This window comes from Strongylocentrotus purpuratus, unplaced genomic scaffold, assembly GCF_000002235.5.
Source record: "Strongylocentrotus purpuratus isolate Spur 01 unplaced genomic scaffold, Spur_5.0 spur5_scaffold_6, whole genome shotgun sequence".
Taxonomy (NCBI): domain Eukaryota; kingdom Metazoa; phylum Echinodermata; class Echinoidea; order Camarodonta; family Strongylocentrotidae; genus Strongylocentrotus; species Strongylocentrotus purpuratus.
The window spans coordinates 50724562-50745958 of NW_022145612.1; the positions used below are offsets into that span (position 1 = coordinate 50724562).

The 21397-nt window shown below is 37.4% G+C and overlaps 1 protein-coding gene across 1 annotated transcript in view; it reads left to right on the forward strand.

The window, feature by feature from the left end:
• The first annotated feature begins 8863 nt into the window (after nt 1–8863).
• Nucleotides 8864–21397, forward strand: part of LOC100890352 — a 64469-nt gene continuing 51935 nt past the window's right edge. The window contains exons 1-3 of the mRNA XM_030972074.1: nt 8864–9227; nt 15142–15193; nt 16664–16822. Coding sequence (XP_030827934.1) covers nt 9102–9227; nt 15142–15193; nt 16664–16822 — 337 coding nt within the window. The 5' untranslated portion in view covers nt 8864–9101. The remainder of the gene's footprint in view (nt 9228–15141; nt 15194–16663; nt 16823–21397) is intronic.

Consider the following 21397-nt stretch of genomic DNA (forward strand, 5'->3'; position numbering starts at 1 on the left):
CGCAGAATTTGTCTATTATTTTGTTTTTGCTTTCCTTTAACCCCCGTATGCCCCGGATTTATGTCCATGAATGTAATGTACAACCCCGATCCCAGCCTCGATTCCTCTCAGTTTACCCCTCCCCATCAAATTCATTTCGACGGTAAAGTCAAGTATTATAGTACATTTTGGAGCAGCGATTATTTTAAAATTAAATTCATACAGTTGAGACATTATACAATAAAACCAATCAGATTTGTTGGGTGGTGATGGTATAGTGGTTTATAAGATGATGAAGCGGATCCTAATCAAATGATTGGTTGAGAGCGTATACGTGACCAGACATTTATTTTGCCTAACACTAATGATGTGTATTATTTGTTTTATACTAATTACCGGTCATTAGTAAAATCACCCACACTCGGTACCTTCGAAACAGTTCAAACACCCTTGGCTATCGCCTCGGGCGTGTTAGACTGTTCCAAAGATACCTTGTGTGGGTAATTCTTACCAATGGCCCTCACTGCTGTGTTTTATTTGTTTAAAATTACCATTTTTTCATAATACCGTCATATACCATCATGCTATAGGAATCATAGCTTGCTCGAAAAAGGATAATAGTCTCACGCCCTTTGCCAAAACAAATATTTTGACCGTTTAACTTCCTAAATCTTTTTCTTGCTTTTCTTTATCACCTATTATTATTACCCCCAATCCCATCGTTTTTTATCACTATATTTGAGGTCAATCCGTCTTTATCAAAATTCTCTATTAAAAGTAAACAACAAACCATTTGCAAACTGAAGGACACAATATAAAAAGCAGAATACGATAAAAGACATGTATTACGTGACATGCTAATTTGAGAAGAGCAGAACGGAATGTCATTAAAAGCTTATTGAGGCTCTATAGACCAGTTGATTGTCCCGAAATTGTCAATTATGATGTCGAATAATATACATGTAAATATAAATATATCATAGTGCGGTGGCAGGAGATCATGTACGGAAAACATAACTGTTAAGAATAGTACAACGTAATCTTTAAAAGTATTTGAAATAGTTACATTGAGCTTTATCTTGCTTTAAACTTAAGAAATTGGAGAAAAGGGAGAAGAGAAGAAGAAAGAGGATAAGAAAGAAGAGGAGAACGATAGGGGTGGGGCTTAAAATACTGATGATAAAAAGAGTATAATTGATAATGATATTAAGTTACCATCACATTAATACCTCCATCGGCTTGTGAGCAATCAGTAGAATTAACACAAATTTAAACAATATGAATATCCGTTTTCAAGACCGATAATGTCTCATAAATTATATACAACCGTGTCAGATGTAGGCCCAAGACCCAAGCACCTATGATATCATGAGATATCTAATGCAGTTCAGGTTCAGTAGTAACTATACAAAGTGCGGAAAGTATGAGGAAGTTCTGTCCTGCAATCTATGCATGAACAAAAGAAATAATTATGAAGGGGAGGAAACCGAAAGTCCCTAATTAAACATCGCACCCCCCCCCCCCCCGAAAAAGGGGAACCTGGGACAAACATGTTTTGAAAGCTTGCAAGGTTAATGGCCATCGACATGCATTGTATCCAAAACCCCAAAACACAATAGGTTTGATAATTATAATGGATCATGAAAAATTGGCCATTCAAAACCCCCTCCCCTGGAGCCTCTGATGTGTTGTGTTAACGTTTCCATGCCTACCATGTAAACACTCTAAGGTATGACATTTATTTCACTTTTGTGATCAAGACTAGAGCTATCAATATTTCCCCCTCTTGTTTGTTTAATGATCGGTTGTACAGATTCTGGTACAGATTGTAGCTCTTGTTATTCATCATGATGCGTGCACGTGTGAAAAATTATTGATTTCTTTGTGAGAATGATGAGAAGGGGTTTCCCCTCTGAACGAAAAATTGGCATGAAGCAAAGAATAACAATGAACTTCAACAGACCATGCAATGGGCATATTGATAATTCAGGACCAACGCGTTGAATATTACCCTGCATCAAAATTTCTTAACTTTTATCATCGTATTATAGACCCCGCGCTTTCTCTCTCTCTCTCTCTCTCTCTCTCTCTCTCTCTCTCCCTCTCTCTCTATTTATGCCGAAAATGAGACCTAATCTATAGTATAACCAAAGTGGAACCCTAACCCTTAAATGCCTAAACAACTATGTGCAAGTGGTCGAAGAGGGCGAGCAAATATATGGTATCTATGGTGACAGCGGCCAGTATCCATGGTAAAAATGATTGTATGTTTGCATCACTTAAGTTCAGTATTGATTCGTTTTTGAGGCAACGTCAGGCAAGATATTAAAAATATATGATATTACGCATGAGGGTATACACAAATTTTGATAAATTCGTACGATTTGACATTTTGCATTATTTATTAGGTCGAACGATGTTGTAACTATAATGACCAGCACTATGATTTAAGATGAACATCTTATAAAATTGTATTACATCATGACATTCGGGCTGATTTTAATGTGTGTTAATTTTCCCAATGTTAATACTTTCATTTTTAGGTTTAGAATCCAATGCTAATGTTCATACATAACTATTATTCTGAATTCCAAGACTATCATGATCAATTTTTGAGCTTCATCTTCCGGCCTGGCAAACAATAATATTCAGCGTGTTGCTATTATATCAGTAAGAATATTCAGGACGCAAAATTCGTCTAATTTTTTAACACGATCACAACTACATTTCAAAAATCAATTTAAGGCAATTTTAATAGTCTTCTGCGTCAACTAGTTGTGCGAACATGATAATAACGTATTACGTAATCCCGAATATGATTTTTATACAGAATGACAATATAATATTGAATAGCCTACTCTTAAAGACCGTCAACACTACTGGGCCAGAAGGAATTAGAACACACAGCGAGGTCACTGACAGATGGCTATCTCATTAACCCAGCTCTCAACTAACATAAGAAAAAGAGGATCATGGGGACCAACTGGTACCGATTGGGGAAATTTTCTATATAGAGGGAGCAAGTAGCTACAAGTATAGAACAATGGGGCTTTAAGTTGATTTTTTGAAAGTAGGTGCGCTCGACCGTGTTTCTCATGATTTTGATGATTGTGATGCATTTATAAATATAATGCAGCTTTATTTTGTTCATTTATTCAAGTTCAGTTTGCTCCCTGCTTGCAGGGGCTCCCGGCTCTTCGAGACACGTGTATTTAGATATATATATTTTGCTAGACTTATATTGAGAGCTATAATGAAGTCACTCTAGCTGGTTATAACAATTATACTGGTATTCAGACATTAAACTAATTCGCCTAATTACATAATCATTTTCGTGCAGTGGCTTGAAGGGCTCTTAATTGAATAATCTCTGCTTTCCCAACATTAATTGTGTTAGATGCAAACATCGCAATTACGTAAAGGCCTGCCATATTCATTGAAATATTAATGAGAATTAATAAAAATTATTAATCAGCTGATAGGACTTTGTCTTTTTCTTTACTATTTTCTATCTATTAAAAGGCATATTGATTGATTCGAGTGGGGCCACTTATCCGAATAATAATGGTTGTTTGTTTTGATGATCATTTTACACTCACAAAATGGAAAAAATAACTAGTTTCGGTTTGCCCATACAAGGGTGTTATATCCTGTTTTAAAAAGGTTCCATGATATACAGTGTCACTTTGAAGAGACTGTATGCATACATGCCTAGAGTGAAAGTTGAGCTACAAAAGTAGTTCCCGGTAGAGACCTTGCTGCTCAGTGGACGTCCACGGGACAACAATCCACATTCATGATACTGCAAGATGTTGGTATATATAGGCCTATACATTCGTGGATCTTCTAACGACTGGTCTATTAGGATGACGGGTCTGACCAAACTCCATAATAGCAGCTCTACAAAAAAAAATTAAATTCGGCGCTGGGTTTAGGCTTTTGTTCACGTTTAACAAAGAAAGTTAGTAATTTTCCCTTGGTTATAGACACATGGTTGAGTTTAACTGAACTAGAAGAATACAGACGCAAGAAGTTTCATGCGAAGGTCGAAGACAGCGTTTTTCAACCCCTTTTTTTTCAGTCACTGCACACTTTTATAGAAATACAAATTTTCGCGTCACCTCAATCCCAAATTCATGGACAGAAGATTAATTTTGCACCACTCTGACACTCGTTGCGAGCGAAGCAAGCGATCAAAAAACAATAACACTTTTAATATGAATAAAAAACATTACTTTATAATCAACACACTATGGATAAAATATAAAATTAAGTGTGCGGGGAACTCACTGCCGAGTAACTATAATTATACAACAACAAAAAAATCATGTGCGGTCAATTTGATGCAAAAATATGAGGAGATTCTGACATCTCATTGCGCAGAATTATCCTGTTTCTAAACGTTACGAGCGAGTGAAGCGATCGAGCGTGGTAAAAAGGTATTGTCGATATAAAAGATACATTACATATTCGGGCACCTCGCTGTCAATTAGAAGGCTATTTGGGCATCTCGTTGCTCAAATATGGAGGTATTCAGGCACTTAGCTGTCGGAAATTATCATGTTTCTAAAGGCTGCGAGCGAAGCGAGGGAGGAAGAACGACACATTATTAGCTCTAAAATGCTATATCCTAATGAAGTTATACACACTTTAGCGGTTGCTAACATTTCGTTTTCACAAAATCAACGTTATTCCATAACCATTTTTTGTTGTTGGTTATATTAATTATTACCAATATTCTCTCGCGGCACCCCTAAAGATGTCTTGCGGCACCTCGATTAAAAAAACACTCAGGGTCCAAGAGATTGCCTTAAACGAGATCGAACATCTACGGGACTGAAATTCCTCATATTTTGACATTTCAATCCGCAAATAGGCCTCCAAACTACTTGATGAAGAACGGTCATATGAGTTTTGTCGTGATCAGAAACGAAATGTACCAAAATCTGCAGCTTCCGGTAGATGCACAATAGAAAAGACCGCAATAATTTTCAGTGTATAGAGGAGTCTCATAATTATCAAATGAACGTTAAAACCAATAAATATATCCACCATTCGTAAAAGAGTAAGGTGTAAAGTCGGTATATTGCACCTACAGCTCATGCACGGCGATGGTATAAAACAATGCAGTAATCTTCAGTGTAAAGAGATACCAGCAATACCAAAATAACACACGTTAAAACCCGATGTACTCTTTGTAAAAGAGTACTGGTGTAAATTAATGATCCGGTGTTTAACACCCGCTGTACCATAGTAGAAAATATTGCAATCATCTTCCGGATTGGAGGAGGCAGTTTTACCGGAAACGTGCATGGAAAAAATGAGACATTTTATTATTTTGTTGGCACTTGAAATGCTTTTTTAAACATTACGACGGTAAATGGCTCTTAACCTATGTTAATTATAACCGAATCATATTTTGATGAATACAATATATCCAAAATTTATATAGATCACGAAACTTTAAATATATATAAACATCATAGATCAGAAAAAATGGCTAATCAAGTTATAATGAAATGAAAAAATGTTGTCATTCATTTTCAATTGGTTGATGTTATAATTTCTTAATGAACAATGCTATCATACAAACCGATCGGAAGTGTAATCCAAACAATGCCCAAAATATTTTTTTTCTGAATGAATGTGGCCTCTATACGTTTCTGTAATTGTTATTATCTCTATAATATACAGTTGTCAATGTCTAAATTGCGAGTGTTTCTTTTCTTCATTCTCTTTTCTTTTAATTTTTCTTGTTTTTTCTATTCTTTTTTGTTTGTTATTTTTTCTTTTCTTTTTTTCTTTTGTTATTTTTCTTTTCTTTCCCTTCTTTTCATTTTTCGATTGATATTGTTCTGTTGGTTTTGCTTTTTGGGGCAATATAGTGTTCTAAAAATTCGAATGTATTTACATTTTTTTTTAAAGGTTTGTTTTATTCTATCACAATCAGTGACTTGGACTCGCAGTCTGCACTAATGACCATCATTCAGGAAGAAGAAAAAAACTACGAGACCGGTCTGCTTCACAATCGGCGGAGGAAATAATCTTCGCAGTTATATCATATCGCTGATAACTTTATTTGTTTGATAATAATAATGTCATATTGCTTCTAATCTTTGATATAACATAAATTTAGCGGCAATATAATTATTTTAGAAGCCTTACCAGAATTCAAGATTATTTCCTTAGTTCCACCATGGACCAACTACGAATGGACATTCGACCATGGACCTACTCCATGCAAGTCTCCTGCAACATACTGCCCTACTACAGGAGGTGTCACCTATTCACTATCGACATTCTCTTGTTTCAGTTTGTAAACCGAACAGAGAAGCCTTATGTTCCGTTCGAGCTGCAGTTTATTCCGAATTGCCTCGGAGATGACTTGGCACTGGCAGGGCGTGACAAAAATAAAGTCATTTAGGATGATGCATGATGGGGTTGGGGGCTTACCCAGAAAATTATTGCGCACTTACAAGGCCACTGATGGGGGAAGGGGCAGGATGAGTTCAATCCAGGCCGGTACGCAGGGGGAGGGGGGGGGGGGGGGGTTGGGGGTCGAACCCCCTCAATTGTTTTTTTGAACAAAACATCGGTCGGCCAAATTTTCGAGACTGGATGAGTCGTTGCGAAATTTCTCATCAAATCATGGACCACCCCCCCCCCCCAAAAAAAAAAGTGTTCTTACCCCCCCCCCCCCCCCTCCCGCTTATTCAACGGCTGGCTAAGTCGTTGCGAAATTTTCCGTGCGATTTTCAAATTGTAACCCCCCCCCCCCCCCACCTCGAAAAAAAAAAAATCCTGTGAACGCCCCTGGTTCAATCGTCTTCTGTCCTCGTGCTCTTCAATTTCTCACTTTACCTCCCCCTCCCTCCTTATCTATTCTGTTTTTTCTCTCATTTTTAAATTCTTTTTTACCACTTGATTTGAGGCACGTGCCATTTGCCTCCGAAACTAGGTCAGTAATGTGACTTGGTATTATAGTATTTCATTTACCGATGTTGCTCTAATTACATTAATGTTATGTTTCCACACGACCGTGCCAGCGTGAATCCGGGGATGGGTGGTAACCTATATTTAAACGTCTTTGGTGGTAACATAGCCCCCGCTGTCGTTGAGAGAGGAGAATGGCCTGTAAAAACACATCCTCTTATACTTTTCAATGAAATAAATAAAGAGTAAAATTGTTAAATCTTTTAAAATGTCACTTCAAGGTAGAAGACCATAAGCGTGCATGAAGCGGCACTTGTTAGTGTTTCATATAATGTAATTTAAAAGATGCACCGACAGCATAGTTAGGAATAGTAAAGCGATGTTCATTTACAAGGATAAAAATGAGTCAAAATGGTTCTAAAAACCCTTTATCAAGTTCGGGGGCACCTAATTTATTCGAATTAAAAATCCAGAAACGATTAATTTGTGCGTGGACTCGACGAAAAGCGCTCTGCATAATTATCTTGTAGCGGCCAAGGCATCATTGTACCCCTTCCCAGGGGCGTACGCAGGATTTTTTCAAGGGGGGGGGGGGGGGGGTTTAAAATCTGGCCCAAAATATTTTGCTCCCGAAAATTTGAAAATCGCGCCGGGGGGGGGGGGGGGATTAAGCGGACACTTTTTTTTTTTTTGGTCTCGAAATTTGAAAATTTGACATTTTTTTTCGTTGGGGGGGGGGGGGGGGTAAGGTCACTTTACGTTAGCCGTGGGCATAATTTTTTTTTTTTTATAATTTTTTTTTTAATTAAAAAAAAAAAAAAAAAAAAAAACCACTACAAAGGGGGGGGGGGGTTTAGTTTTTTTTAGGGGGGTTTACACACATAAAAATACCAAAGGGGGGAGTTTGAACCCCCAAAACCCCCCCCCTGCGTACACCCCTGCCCCTTCCCTATCTTGCATTACAATATTGTATGCCTAACTGACGAACCTGTCATCATGAAAATCCGTTCCCATTTTTACTCTAAACTCTACCTCATTAGAGGTAAAGTTAGGCATCCATCTGAGGTGAAAAGGGCCCATTATATGAAGTAAATCAGACGCCCTTATCAAAATAATGTTAAAGGGTCGGCTAATTTCTCAAAAACCGAAATGGTCACCTGAACTACACCGGATTCCAGAAACTGATATATACCGGATGCTTGTTCAAATTATTAAAAAAACTTTGTCAACTTTCCTCTTTACATCATTCTATCAACATCATAATCTTTGGTCACGCATAGCTCCCAATGATCCGAAAACTGGACGGTTTGAAATCCTTTCAATCAGTGGCCCCACGCCTGATATCCCCATTTTCTTTGAATAGTATTTCACTTTACTTCTTTAAAAACCATACAATTCTTAACTTTGTCCTTTGACACAGGGGCATGCAGCGCCTTGGGACCCCTTGGGCCTCTGGAAAAGAATTTCATGTGCCCACCTCCCGTCACGAGGGCACGGCCTCTCCCATCGTCCTCCAATGCCCCCCCCCCCCAACTCAGTGTTATTTAGGGTACGCATATGCGTGTTCCCTCCTTTTAAAAACACCTCCTAAGTCCGGTGTAAAGTCAATACGAGCCGGACTTTGGTGCGTGAAAAGTACCCCTTTACCGGACATTTTGGGAACACGCTGCATGCGGTAATTCCCACCCCGGAGTTGGGGGGGGGGGGGGGGGGGCGGGCTCCAATGCTGAATGTGTTTTGATATTTGTTTCTTAATCGATTTCAAAAAGCTGATATATATTTCGTATATTATCGGCTTACATGTATGCGTCAAAAGTAGGCCTACGTAGCATAATAAAGCTCAAGGGAGAGAGTCACGGAAGAGAGCGCATCATCAAGGCATAAATATTATATTTGAAATCTCTGCATGCATTGATCGAGTGCAAACTGGTGGTTGTGGTGTGCATGCGTCTATCGCGCACGCGGACCACATGCATTGTTTACATTTGCATGCAAGAGAGTAGCAGACGACTGTCAGTGATACGACGGAATTAGATAGCAGACAGATGGCGCTCAACAATGTTCAACACAACCCACCGCTATTCATCATCAAATCAACATGTTCTTGATCTTTTAGGAAGCATATAGCATGATCTGTTTTTAGATTCATTTTTATTGCTTCTGAAATTACTGTTGTGGCTGTAGACACCATGTCCATGGTTCACATGTCGTCACTTTTTATCGTGTCTGCTTTCGCCCTAATCGTCGGGTTACTAATCATCGCACAGGCTGCCGCAGAGAATCCCAGGTGCCGTAGTGAATACACATGGATCTCGGTATGTCAAAAGTCATAATTTTGTTTCATAATGATGAGTGAATATGATTGCGTGTGACTCGAATGATCAATTAAATGGCAAAGACCATACAATAATGATAGTTTGGCCCAAAGTTATTGGTTGTCTGACAAGTTAGAGCTACATTGTAATCTTGTGATTTAATTTGGAGACCACCGACTCGGGCCGTGGGAAAATATATTAATGCGTGTGACTCGATGAAGCGCTGCTTTGCGGAGCGAATTTAGAATGTTGGTTCCCTATTTCACGACAATACATTGCTCAAGTCAGCAGATATAGATCTAATTACGATTTTAAGTGTTAGAGCTGAATTATGAAATAAGCTCAATTTAAAACTTAATCAGTGTTACTGTCAGTTTTGTTTTTCCTGAATAATAAAAACCAATTACACAAAGTGAAAATGGTGATGAATGATGTTATGGCTAATAGTAATACTCATCATGACAGGTGTATTGGAGGGGGCTCAAAACTTTTGAAATAACCAGCAATATACAGGAAACCATTCCAGTATATTTAGCCTGCAAGACGTGGTTTATTTTATATGATATTTGAACTGTATGTCAATTTTGCAAGTGGTTATTTTGATAGTTGCATACAACAAAATAATTGAATCACAATTGCTGAATTACTTTTGTGAATCCTGTAAGATTCTTGCTATGAAAATCACTACCATTGACTTTTCATGCAGTTTCTGGTTTTGCAGTAGGCCTACATGTAGTTCATTTGGATGATGAAAATAACATTTTTACTATTTGTCCATTGTAAATATACATGTAGTTGCCTCAATTTGAATTAGTGCCTTATATGCCTTTTGGGCTTTGAAATGCCGCACATATATACTTTTCAACGTTTTTTTGATGATCAAGGTAACCCGTGGTCTACAATACATAGGGTCCATGTGGACCATGAACTAGCTAGGGCGACATTGTGACAAGCAAACACTACCGGTACTCTACAAGTAATAAGGAAATCCCAAACCGATATAAGGATTTGATTTACTTACATTTTGCAGATGTCTAGCTTGATTCAAGAGCAGGAACCATGTTAGTTGAAAGTGGTGGGGGGGGGGGGCTGGGGACAGCATAATAAAGAGCTATACAGCGAATAAAATTTGTCTTCTCACATGCAGCCCCCCCCCCCTCCCTCAATGCCTCTGTTTAGATGCTCTCTTTCTCATTCCTTATGTCTGTATGATCTACTCTGGACCAATCCTTGCTAATTAAAGGAAAATCCTGATATAGGTAAAGACCAGTATTGGAAACGCCCCACTTTCAAAAAATGAAATGGAAGCTCTTATTACCAATCATGTGAAAGAGTATGTTTTGACTAATACATGATGACAAAAATTTTTCCGGGAAACCCCGCCTACTAATTGATATATTTGGTAAATTAGTCTATCTATTGGTGTGTGAGAGATAAACGCATGTGTCGCACACGTGTGCGTAGTCCCATATGCATCTTTCTGTGTACAGTGTTTGTAACTTTACGAAGACTGGATCAAATTTCTTATCATTTTGATGATTCCAGAACCTTGCAGTACACACCAATACTTATATGCTAGAGGATCAAACTTTTCTGATCGATTCCACAACGTTTCTTTCACAATGCAATCGCATGACCATAACTGGTCTTTATCTTTAACTTAGCTAATTTTTACCTTAAAATCAAAAAGTATATTTAGCTGTGTGTGAGTACAAGTTATATCTATGATAGCCTTGTACAGGTGTGAGTGAGGTCTTACATGTACATGTAAGTCTATTCATCAATTCCTATCAATTAGATGTAATAACTTAAACATTTGCATTGTGCATTCATTTGATTATACTATATTCCAAATAAAATGTGCTCATAATGTTGTAGAAACTTCATTCAAAATGATTGTGTAACAAATAAAAATGGTGTACATGTAAATGTAGCTATATTCTGTTAATTTAATTTGTGTGCAATAAATCCTTTGGCAAACAGGCATGCCATGGAATATACAATAGTTATCTGCAATTCTCCATGTACAAACGTATTTGATTAATACATTTCAGCATTTACATCCCCCCTCCCCTTGGTCTTTGTCCTTGTGGTAATTATAGTTTATGACACTTTGGCTTGATATTATGTTTTTATTTTGTGAGGTGACGTTAGAAAGTTTCCTGTTAGATCATGATCAGGGGATGACCCCCATATTAGTCACTTGTTGATGTACCTTGTTGTTTGCTAATAACCCTTTCAGACTATAACATATTTAAAGGGGGATGTTCGTCAGCTTCCATGTGCAGTACATGTAGGTCATAATTTGCTGACACCAGACTTGGTGGAAATACCATTAGTTGGTGTACAAATCTCGCACACAGATAACACATAGTCCCATCAAGAAATAACTCCCCCCCCCCCCCCCTACCCTGTCTCTCATTATGTAAGACCTGTTGGTCATAAATCTGAAGGCTAATACTGGTGATTGACAATACCAGTTATGGGGTACACATCAAAATGGTGTCGAATTTTCCATGAGAGCCCACTACTAAGTGGCTTTAAATAAAAAATATACAAAATTCTTATAAAGAATCATCGTATAGCAAAAAGGGCATACAGAATTACATTGTAGATTAAACAACATTTAACGATTAGCATTAAATGCTATTTCTGGTCCTATTTATCCTTTCAATGTTAATCATTCACATTTGATTGTTATATTGATGTACTTTTTGTTTTGGATAATAAACTTCAAAATCAAACTCAACTCAAACATTGTGCAAAGTACATGTAGGTAGTGCAAAGAAACTGGGAGTATGCATAGAAATTGGACGTTGTACCTAATCTAGCCACCATAATTATGTACACTGTATACTGTAGATATACATGTACATGTTTAGGCAGAGATGATTTGCTTTGCTTGCTAGATGAATATGAAATATGTTTATTTAAAATGGGCGAAAAGTTTGCCCTCTGTCGCATTGTTTACCCATGTATTTGCATGAATATTTAGATAGACTTCCAGTTTTATTCTCTAACCGTATCTTTGCCACAACATTTTGAAGATCTTTTTTAGATGGAAGAGTTCATGAATATATTTACCGGTACTGGTACTATTCCACTGCTAATCTAATCATACTAGTTCAGTTGTAACGGTATTTGCAAATTTTGTCAACAAATATTTATACACATATGCAGTTTTAACTCTTAATCTAACTCATCATGATGTACTCATAGATTGCCACATTGTTTTGAAGTGTATTGTAGCATTGTGCATGTGACAAATGTTGAGTATGGCAGTCTTCTGGTTGCTCCATTAGTCAAATAAAGCAAATAAAGAGTTAAGGTCATGATCTATCCTGGTACTTCCCTGTAGGTGTTAAAGCTAACCACCAGTGTACATGTAGCCCATTGGTGTGCCATCTATCAAAGAAAACTAGTACAAGGTGCAAATCAGTGAAATGAGAAAAGACAAAGAAAGAAGAATACGAAAGATTTTGAAAGTTTGTTGAACTACATTTATGAACCGCATGTAGACTGTACATACTATGCTTTCAACAAATGGAAACTTTTTGATGAAAGATTCAAAGTTTATATTAAAAGAGCAGTTACTGATCCACAAGCATGGTGCAACATATATGAAGGCTTGATTATACATACTAACTGGTTAACATTCATGAAATTGAAAATATCTCATGCTGAGAATGAGATGTATGAAAAAGGAATTAGAGCGGCACTAACAAACAAAATGCCAGCAAAATAATGAAAAATCACTGATCCTAAGTAATGAAACATAAACTTTTCATGACATGATGAATATGTTGTACTACTTGTCTTCCACTTTCATTTCATGCATGGCAGAATTAATACTCTTCAATATAGTCTGGGATAATGATATACGTAAAAGAGCTCTTTCATATGACAAATTTGATTCCTTCACACTTATGTGTAAGAGAGTACCAGTATGTACATGGAGAGGGTGAGAAATATTTTTGAGCAATCAGCCAAAGCCAAGTTAAACCTTATAATCCAGAGGGGTTAAATTTCATGGTAGAATGAAATGGTAGAATGAAATTCAATGAACCATTCAAACAATTTTTTGAGGGATGGGATAATTCATTTACATGATCAATAGGCCCTTCACAGTTTGAAAAGGTTGGGTTCGTGTTTTAGTGGGTCACTAACTTTCATTGCCATCCGATATAAATGGCCGTACTATGACCTAGCTTTGCTGTTATTATGATCTTGTCTGTATGCCCAGACTGGTTCGTTCATGGGTTAAGTACCCTCTTTCTATTAGTGAAGTCAATATGTTTGGCACATCTCTAGAAGTATAAAAGGTGGAAAGTGGAACCATTTTTTGTTCTTCAGTGAAAAAATATTGTCAGGGACCCGGGGTACATTTTGTCATCAATATTAAGAACTGACGAATCTGATCAGTAATATATATGAAAGATTTGTTGGCTCATAATAACGCAGACTAGTTGGTACATTGATGATCACAATCTGAATGTCATTTTTAAAAAGGGGAGCTTACTATCCTCCAGAAATATCAATGCACTCTGAACTACTTATGGTCCCTAACTACAAGATTTATAACTTAAAAGTTTATAACCACGACCTTAACTTCAAGTTAAGAGACTGTTGTTTAAATCTTACTGATGATTACTGGTAGGGACTTGATAGTTTATGTTACAGTCCTGCCACCCCTGATTTGTGTGAACTAAACTCAAGTCCTCCATGAGTAGGTCTACATTATTACATCATAGAATTTAGAGTAGCTAGGCCTACAATTTAGAGTCCATTACTCATGGAATTTATGTTTCTTCCATATAGAATCATGACATTATACAGAACAGTTTATATATTTGCCAAGTTGCCTTCTTAAATTAAATGAAAGACCACCTGTTATAGTATACCGATAATGATTTGTCTTAGAACTCAAACAAACATCAAATATTTTTTGGTGTTTGATCCCCTTTAACTTGATGCGCGAGGCATGATGGCTCAGTGGTAGAGCAGTGGTTTTCGTAAACGGGAAGTCCCTGGTTTGAATCCAAGTCGGTCCTTTGGTAAGGCATTAATTCTCATTAAAAAGTCCCTCGGGGAAGTTTTAAAGCCATCGGTCTCCTGATTGCCTAGTACTTACAAACATACACATGCTTTCTTAGCAACAAAACAGCGTCAACTGCTGAGAGCCAGAAAGGTTTTAACGCATACTGTTTTACATTGACTCAATGCCTTTTTGACTGGCAGAGTTAACCCAACGAAGTATGAACCCTGGTATTTCAATATTGTGACGATGAATTCATCCATGACGTGCTCTCTTGACATGCTCCATTTAATGTGCATGCCCCTGCATGGTTCTGCGACTTGTATCGCCATTACACACTGCCTTCCAGCATTGATCTTGTTGGTGTGTCCCATTTTGGATTGATTTTGTATACTGAACTTCAACACGCAACAGAGCGTCATCCCAGTTCATTCATGATTACTTTCTCAATATGATTAACATTTAAATTATACATTAGCTGCATTTACAATGAAACTAAAAATCATTGATTTTTCTTACATTCTGGTGTTTTGGCATTAGTTGCATAGCAACTACAGGTATACATGACGAAAACGCCTGCCGAAAGTTTACTGACGTGACTCGCAAAAATTGTGTTTGGGATCTGTAAATGGACCTGTTGATGAAAAAGGGATTGATATGACCAATATGTTGCATTTATATCTTACTGATTGTGAATCTATTTTTAAGAATCCTTATTTTTATTTTAGATAGAAATTTACAAATTACCAGAGAAGATGTGATCATGAGAGATACCTGTACTTAGATGCTCTTCTGGTTATGAGTTTTACAATTTTCACCTTGTTTCTCTCTCTTGATTCATAACCAATGACCCAATTTTTTCCCTCATTCTTTTCACAGGGTGGCAACGAATATGGCTACGAGGCACTGAATGAAGATCTGTGTGGTAGCAGTAAGTATCAGAATATTAGTAGTTTCGGTTTTAAAAAATGAATAAAATGTAACTCATCTGAAAATTCTGAAGGATTGATTGGAATATATAAATAATATCTTCAAAGACAACTGAAACATACATGTACAGTAGATTCCATGACATTTGCTCCGGCGACAATTGCTCCGCTGTAAATTGCATACACTAATCGAATGGCTAACTTCAACCCTGGATTCAACACTATACCCTACCCTAAACCTAACCCTAAACCTAACATAAAACCCTATTGAAACCCTAACCCTAACCCTACATCTTAGACGAAATAAAGCCCAGAGCAATTGTCGCAGGAGCAAATGTCGTGTCACCGTACAGTAGGAAGAAAACATCAAATTGAATTTATTCAAGGTTAAAACAGATAATCCCATCCATACAATATTATTTTAGGAAGGTATACTTTTTGAGTACAGGTAGTAGAATTTTATCTCACCAATACATTTATATTCCAAATGACCTGTGATACCAGCTAATTATGTTTGCCATTCTATAAAGCACCATCAGAGTTTGAACTCTTCATTGTGTAGATAATTCTTTAACCTTAGTCTGTATATGGATCATTTCATCCAATGTAAATCTATACATTTTTCTCCTACAATAGTCTGCACATTGTTTTATTTTTGAATTTGGCATACATACATGTATTTTAGGGAAGGATTATATTCATGGCGACAGCCATGAGTTCTATGAAACAAAAAAGGCTGAAATAAATAATACTTACATCAAAAGTATAACTTGTCTCCATTTTGTCTCTTATTCAAAGTTGCTTGATGTTAATACACCTCCAGTTCTAAAGAAAGTAGGAATGGATTTTTATATTTGCCATTTTTTCCAATTTCAATTTCTTAAGTTTGTTTAGCCCCATTTCAGCCAGGTGTGCATGTATACCTTAACTGTCAGTCTAATATCCATCTGGTCTAGCATCAGTTTCCCTACATCCTATTTTTCTATCATCCACCTGTCTAGTCACCAGTGTGTTCAAAGCCTTTAATACACAACAATGTGTACCGGTAGTTCATTTGGTATAACCCCTAATTGGGTTATTATCACTTTATTTATTGCATATTTGGTCTAGAATTCAGGGTTTTTTTTTCCAGACAGGGTGACTCATATTAATTATTTTTAATTTGATCATTTTGATAATAGACCAAACATAAATATGCAACTTTTGATTACACCATGAATAGATGATACCCAAAACATATTGTTTTTTGTTATACGAGAGCTGTTTTGCATCATTCCAGCCTTAAATTTCTCTCTTTGCTTAATGATTTGTCATGTTTTGCTGGTAATAGTCCTTGAGTAAATCCTTACATTGATCAAGTGGTTTAATAGTAGACCAAACTTGCATGAGGTAACTTTTGATGTTCCTATGATAGACAATATTGTATATATATGACAAATGTTATGGTGAACATCAATCTTTGTGTTCCATAGGCAGTACCTGTGGCGGTAAATACCCAAAGCCCGATGGGCTTGAAGACAGACCGCCTCCTGTGGAAGATGACACAGTAGAACTGGACTTCTTTGGCATCATCTTGGACCCGACCAAGAACTCTACCTGTCTGGGGATCACCTATACTCTTAACCGTTATGGTGAGTATCCTTTCACTTTATTGTGTGTGTACGGTAATTGTGTTTTGAGGATATAGAACTCCCGACATGATGATGATGATGATTCACAGAATTTGTATGGCGCCATATATCTGTTTAAAAAAACTTCAAATGCTCCTCCAATAAAGTTAGCATTTAAATGTCTGAAGGAAGATGTGACATCCTTCGACTAGTCACTGCAGGGTCTAGTGGTTCACACCCGTCCTGGCTTGTCCTCGCCGGTGTGAAACTGCCACAAGTTCCCTGAGAGAGTGCCGTTAGTAACTTGCAAGAGCTACCGGTACTTACCCAACTTTGCAAGCAGCCTTCATGAAAGTGACAGCTACTACTACTACTAATTTGGGTTAGGCAAAGGCATCAACAGGGTCCCTAAAGTCTGGGGAGGGGGCACGTTGTGAGAGAGTAGTTCTCTTATTAAAGTAGTATAGGGACACTTTGCTAGGGAACAGAGTGACCAAGCAGCAGAATGCTGTGGGGGGGGGGGGGGGGGCTACCCACTTTCACGGTAAAGACATTTTGAATATAGGGTATTGTAGAAGATGGCCCTTTAGAGCCGTCCTTCTTTGACATCATCTTGAACCCAACCTATACTTATTATTGGACCTAACCTACATGTGTACACTTAAGAATAAATGATCGATTGAAAAGACCCATTGAAATATTAGCCCACTTTCGAATTGAAAAGCCTTCCGAAAGGATAGAATGGACAGTGTTTGATCCTGATTGAAACGTTGAGGATGCGTTGGAGTATGCAGCTGAATCTACAATTGTGTCTTTTTTACACACGCCATGGTGAAACTACAACTGATTCCTTTGTAACAGTTTTATTGTCACTGACACCTTGATCAAATGTGTGCTGGCAAACTAAAATTAGCTGCCCATTTTCAGTCAGACCGCAGCTCTCGCCAAATCGCACGTATTTACTCAAGTCGTATGTACGTTTTTTCGCTCCTCATGAATACGTAATAAGCAAAAACATGGCACAGTTCTCATCTTTCTGCTATGGTCAGGATTCATTTAATGACATTGAATTCGTCATGAATATTGAGCCAGAACTATAAACATTATAATGTACTATTCAATAAATAGTGAGTGAAGTTTGAAAATGTGAAGAAAACACCAAATAAAACTTGCAAAAAAAAACATTTGAAGAGTCGGATATACATGTTAAATACCCATTTTTATCGGGGGTGCGTCTTGCTGAATTTTGGCTTACCACATAATGTAGATATTTTCCTAACATAATATTATACTTCCTGTCAATGTCTGTCTCAATACCAGTCAGGAACTATCAAAGTAGTAGCTGATGCATAATAGACTTCGGCGTAAAATAAGACATGGCCGATCGACGAGCGTTTCGCATCGAGATCAGCCGGGGGATACCACGTTATATATAGCTCTGCGTCGATTCGCGGTCCAACCAGTTTGTGTGCTAACCGTGAACACGCACGGGAGATAGACAGAGATTAAGGATATTCATGAATTACTCTCGTGTGTGTAACCCCTGGTCGTAGAGGCTTTGTATTGCCCCATATACTTATTATTGTGTACGATATTCAAGTGCTACATACTTATAGAAGTGAACGGAAAGTACAAAGTTGGACTAGGATACGCACACAAGTACAATCAAGTACAATATAGAATACCAGCTCTAGGGACAGAAGAGGGATTTAAGTGTCTATATAGGCTATTTTTGGCCAGGCTTTGATATCATTTTAACAAAGAAGACACATTATTCGTTATGAAATGTATGTTTGTGTAAATACTAACTTTTTTTTGGGGGGGGGGGGGCAATGTGATTGAAAATTGAAAATATGATTGTTCCCATCCCTGCTAATAGTTTCATGGTTGTAAAAGTTCTGAAATGTGTTTTTATATTTGTAAATCATGGGCTAATGAGAAGAGCCTTAAACAGGAATTTCTTTTGGTAATTCCCAGACATTCGAGGATGGTAATATTTTATTTCATAGTTCTTTTGTCCATTGTGTTACTCCAGTTCTTGTGTATTCCTGGAAATAAAATATTACAAAATTCTTTCCCTTATCCTTTTTATGCCTCCGCCACCGAAGGTGGTGCCGGAGGCATCATGTTTTCGGGTTGTCCGTCCGTACGTCCGTCCGTACGTCCGTCCCGTTTGACCGTTATCACAATATCTCAAGAACCATTTAAGATTTAAACTTAAGACTCGGGAATAGTATTTATCACCATAGGAAGACGATCTGATTAGATTTTGGAGTACGTAGGTCAAAGGTCACAGGTCACAGAGGTCAACTTATGAAATTCCTTGTATTGAGTTTGTTAGCGCGATATCTCAAGAACCATTTGAGATTTAAACTTCAAACTTAAGGATAGTATGTATCACCATAGGAAGACGATCTGATTAGATTTTGGAGCACGTATGTCAAAGGTCAAGGGTCACAGAGGTCAACTTATGAAATTCCATACATTGAGATTGTTATCATGATATCTCAAGAACCACTGGAGATTTAAACTTCAAACTTTAATAGTGATAGTGTGTATCACTATAGGAAAACAATCTGATTACATTTTGGAGCATGTAGGTCAAAGGTCAAGGGTCATAGAGGTCAACTTATGAAATTCCATACATTGAGATTGTTATCATGATATCTCAAGAATCACTGGAGATGTAAAAACTTCAAACTTAAGGATAGTATGTATCACCATAGGAAGACGATCTGATTAGATTTTGGAGCACGTAGGTCAAAGGTCAAGGGTCACAGAGGTCAACTTATGAAATTCCATACATTGAGATTGTTATCATAATATCTCAAGAACCACTGGAGATTTAAACTTCAAACTTAATGATAGTGTGTATCACCATAGGAAGACAATCTGATTAGATTTTGGAGCACGTAGGTCAAAGGTCAAGGGTCACAGAGGTCAACTTATGAAATTCCATACATTGAGATTGTTATCATGATATCTCAAGAACCACTGGAGATTTAAACTCCACACTTGTTTAAATTGCTCTATGGCGGAGGCATCATTTTCGACTGCGCGCAGTCAAAATTCCATCTAGTTTTTGTTTGATTTTGTTGTAAAGTGACCCGCGAAATATATATATATCTGAAAATTTAATTTTGGGGTTTGTTGGACCCTCGGATAGAAATATTAGTGTGCGGTGGGCTAAAGGGCTCAAATAAAACTTGTAGAATTCTAATTTTCATCTTCAACATCATTATCACAATCATCATCGCCATCACAATCATTATCATCATCACCATAGCCATCATCACCGTCACCACCTACATCATCATCATCATCACCACCATGAGGATTGCCATCACAATCATCGTCATCATCATGATCATCATCGTCGTCATCATAATCACCACCATCATCATCGCCATAATAATCACTGTCATCATTGCCATCACGAATCACGATCATCACCACCACCGACATCACCACCAACGATCGTTAACGACCAACATTGCCATCATAATCACCCTCATCATCATCACCACCATCAGCATTGCCATCAAGATCATCATCGCCATCATCACTATAATCATCGTCATCATGATCACTGTCATCATGATTGCCATCACCACCGACATCATCACCATTGCCATCATTATCATCATCGCCATCATTACATCATCGCCATCATTATCATCATCGCCATCATCATTAACCACGATCATCATCACCATAGCCATCATGATTGCCATCACCAACATATCAAAATATGTCAATACTTGACTATTTATATTATGTTTACCCTGTGTAGGTAGTTCGGTACTATTTCTGGATGAGATACAAATCTGCGAAAAATATCTTCAAACAAAATTGTTTTTCTCTTGTTGGGGGGGGGGGGGGGGAGGGGGCTATTATTTAACAGGTCTGTCATGCTAAAAAAATTCATGCTTACTAACCCTGAAGAAAACCAGCTCTGGTTTCTTCTGAATAGCCTAGTAAACAGACAACGGTTAAACAAAAAATGTATTATTTGACACTACTACTAATAATAAATGCGATAGGACTAGGAATAAAATTTGCATTTTCTAATATTTGTGTTTTATTTATGAACTGACTTTGACATTTATATTGAGACCATCACACGCATAAAATGTGTCGCTGAGAATAAAAGTATTATTAGATTTAAATATTGTTAAATTGTATAAAGGTGACAGTTCTTCTTTCTTCTTCCTCGGTAAATACTACTTCATACAACGAAGATTGATGTCTGTCAATGTCCTGCAAGCTTCGATGGTTGAGTGCGTCTGTCAGAAAAAACAACAACAAATGATTGTTGTTCAGTCAGTTTCTATTAATATAATAAATGCTTTGTTCGTGTGAAGCTCTGGAATCCCACCTTGGAACTTTGGAAGTATCGGAGTTTTTTGTTTTATTGAAAGGATTAAGCTGAACAAAATCCTTCTCGTCCTTCTCCCAAACTCCCCGTTCAACATTGTTTGTTGCAAGCCAAACTGCTGATGAGTCTTCAAATTAATAACCATTAAAACGAACAAAGGCATGGAGTCCAGCAAATGTTGATCCAGGAATGCAATGGAGACTGATGTGTGATGTCTG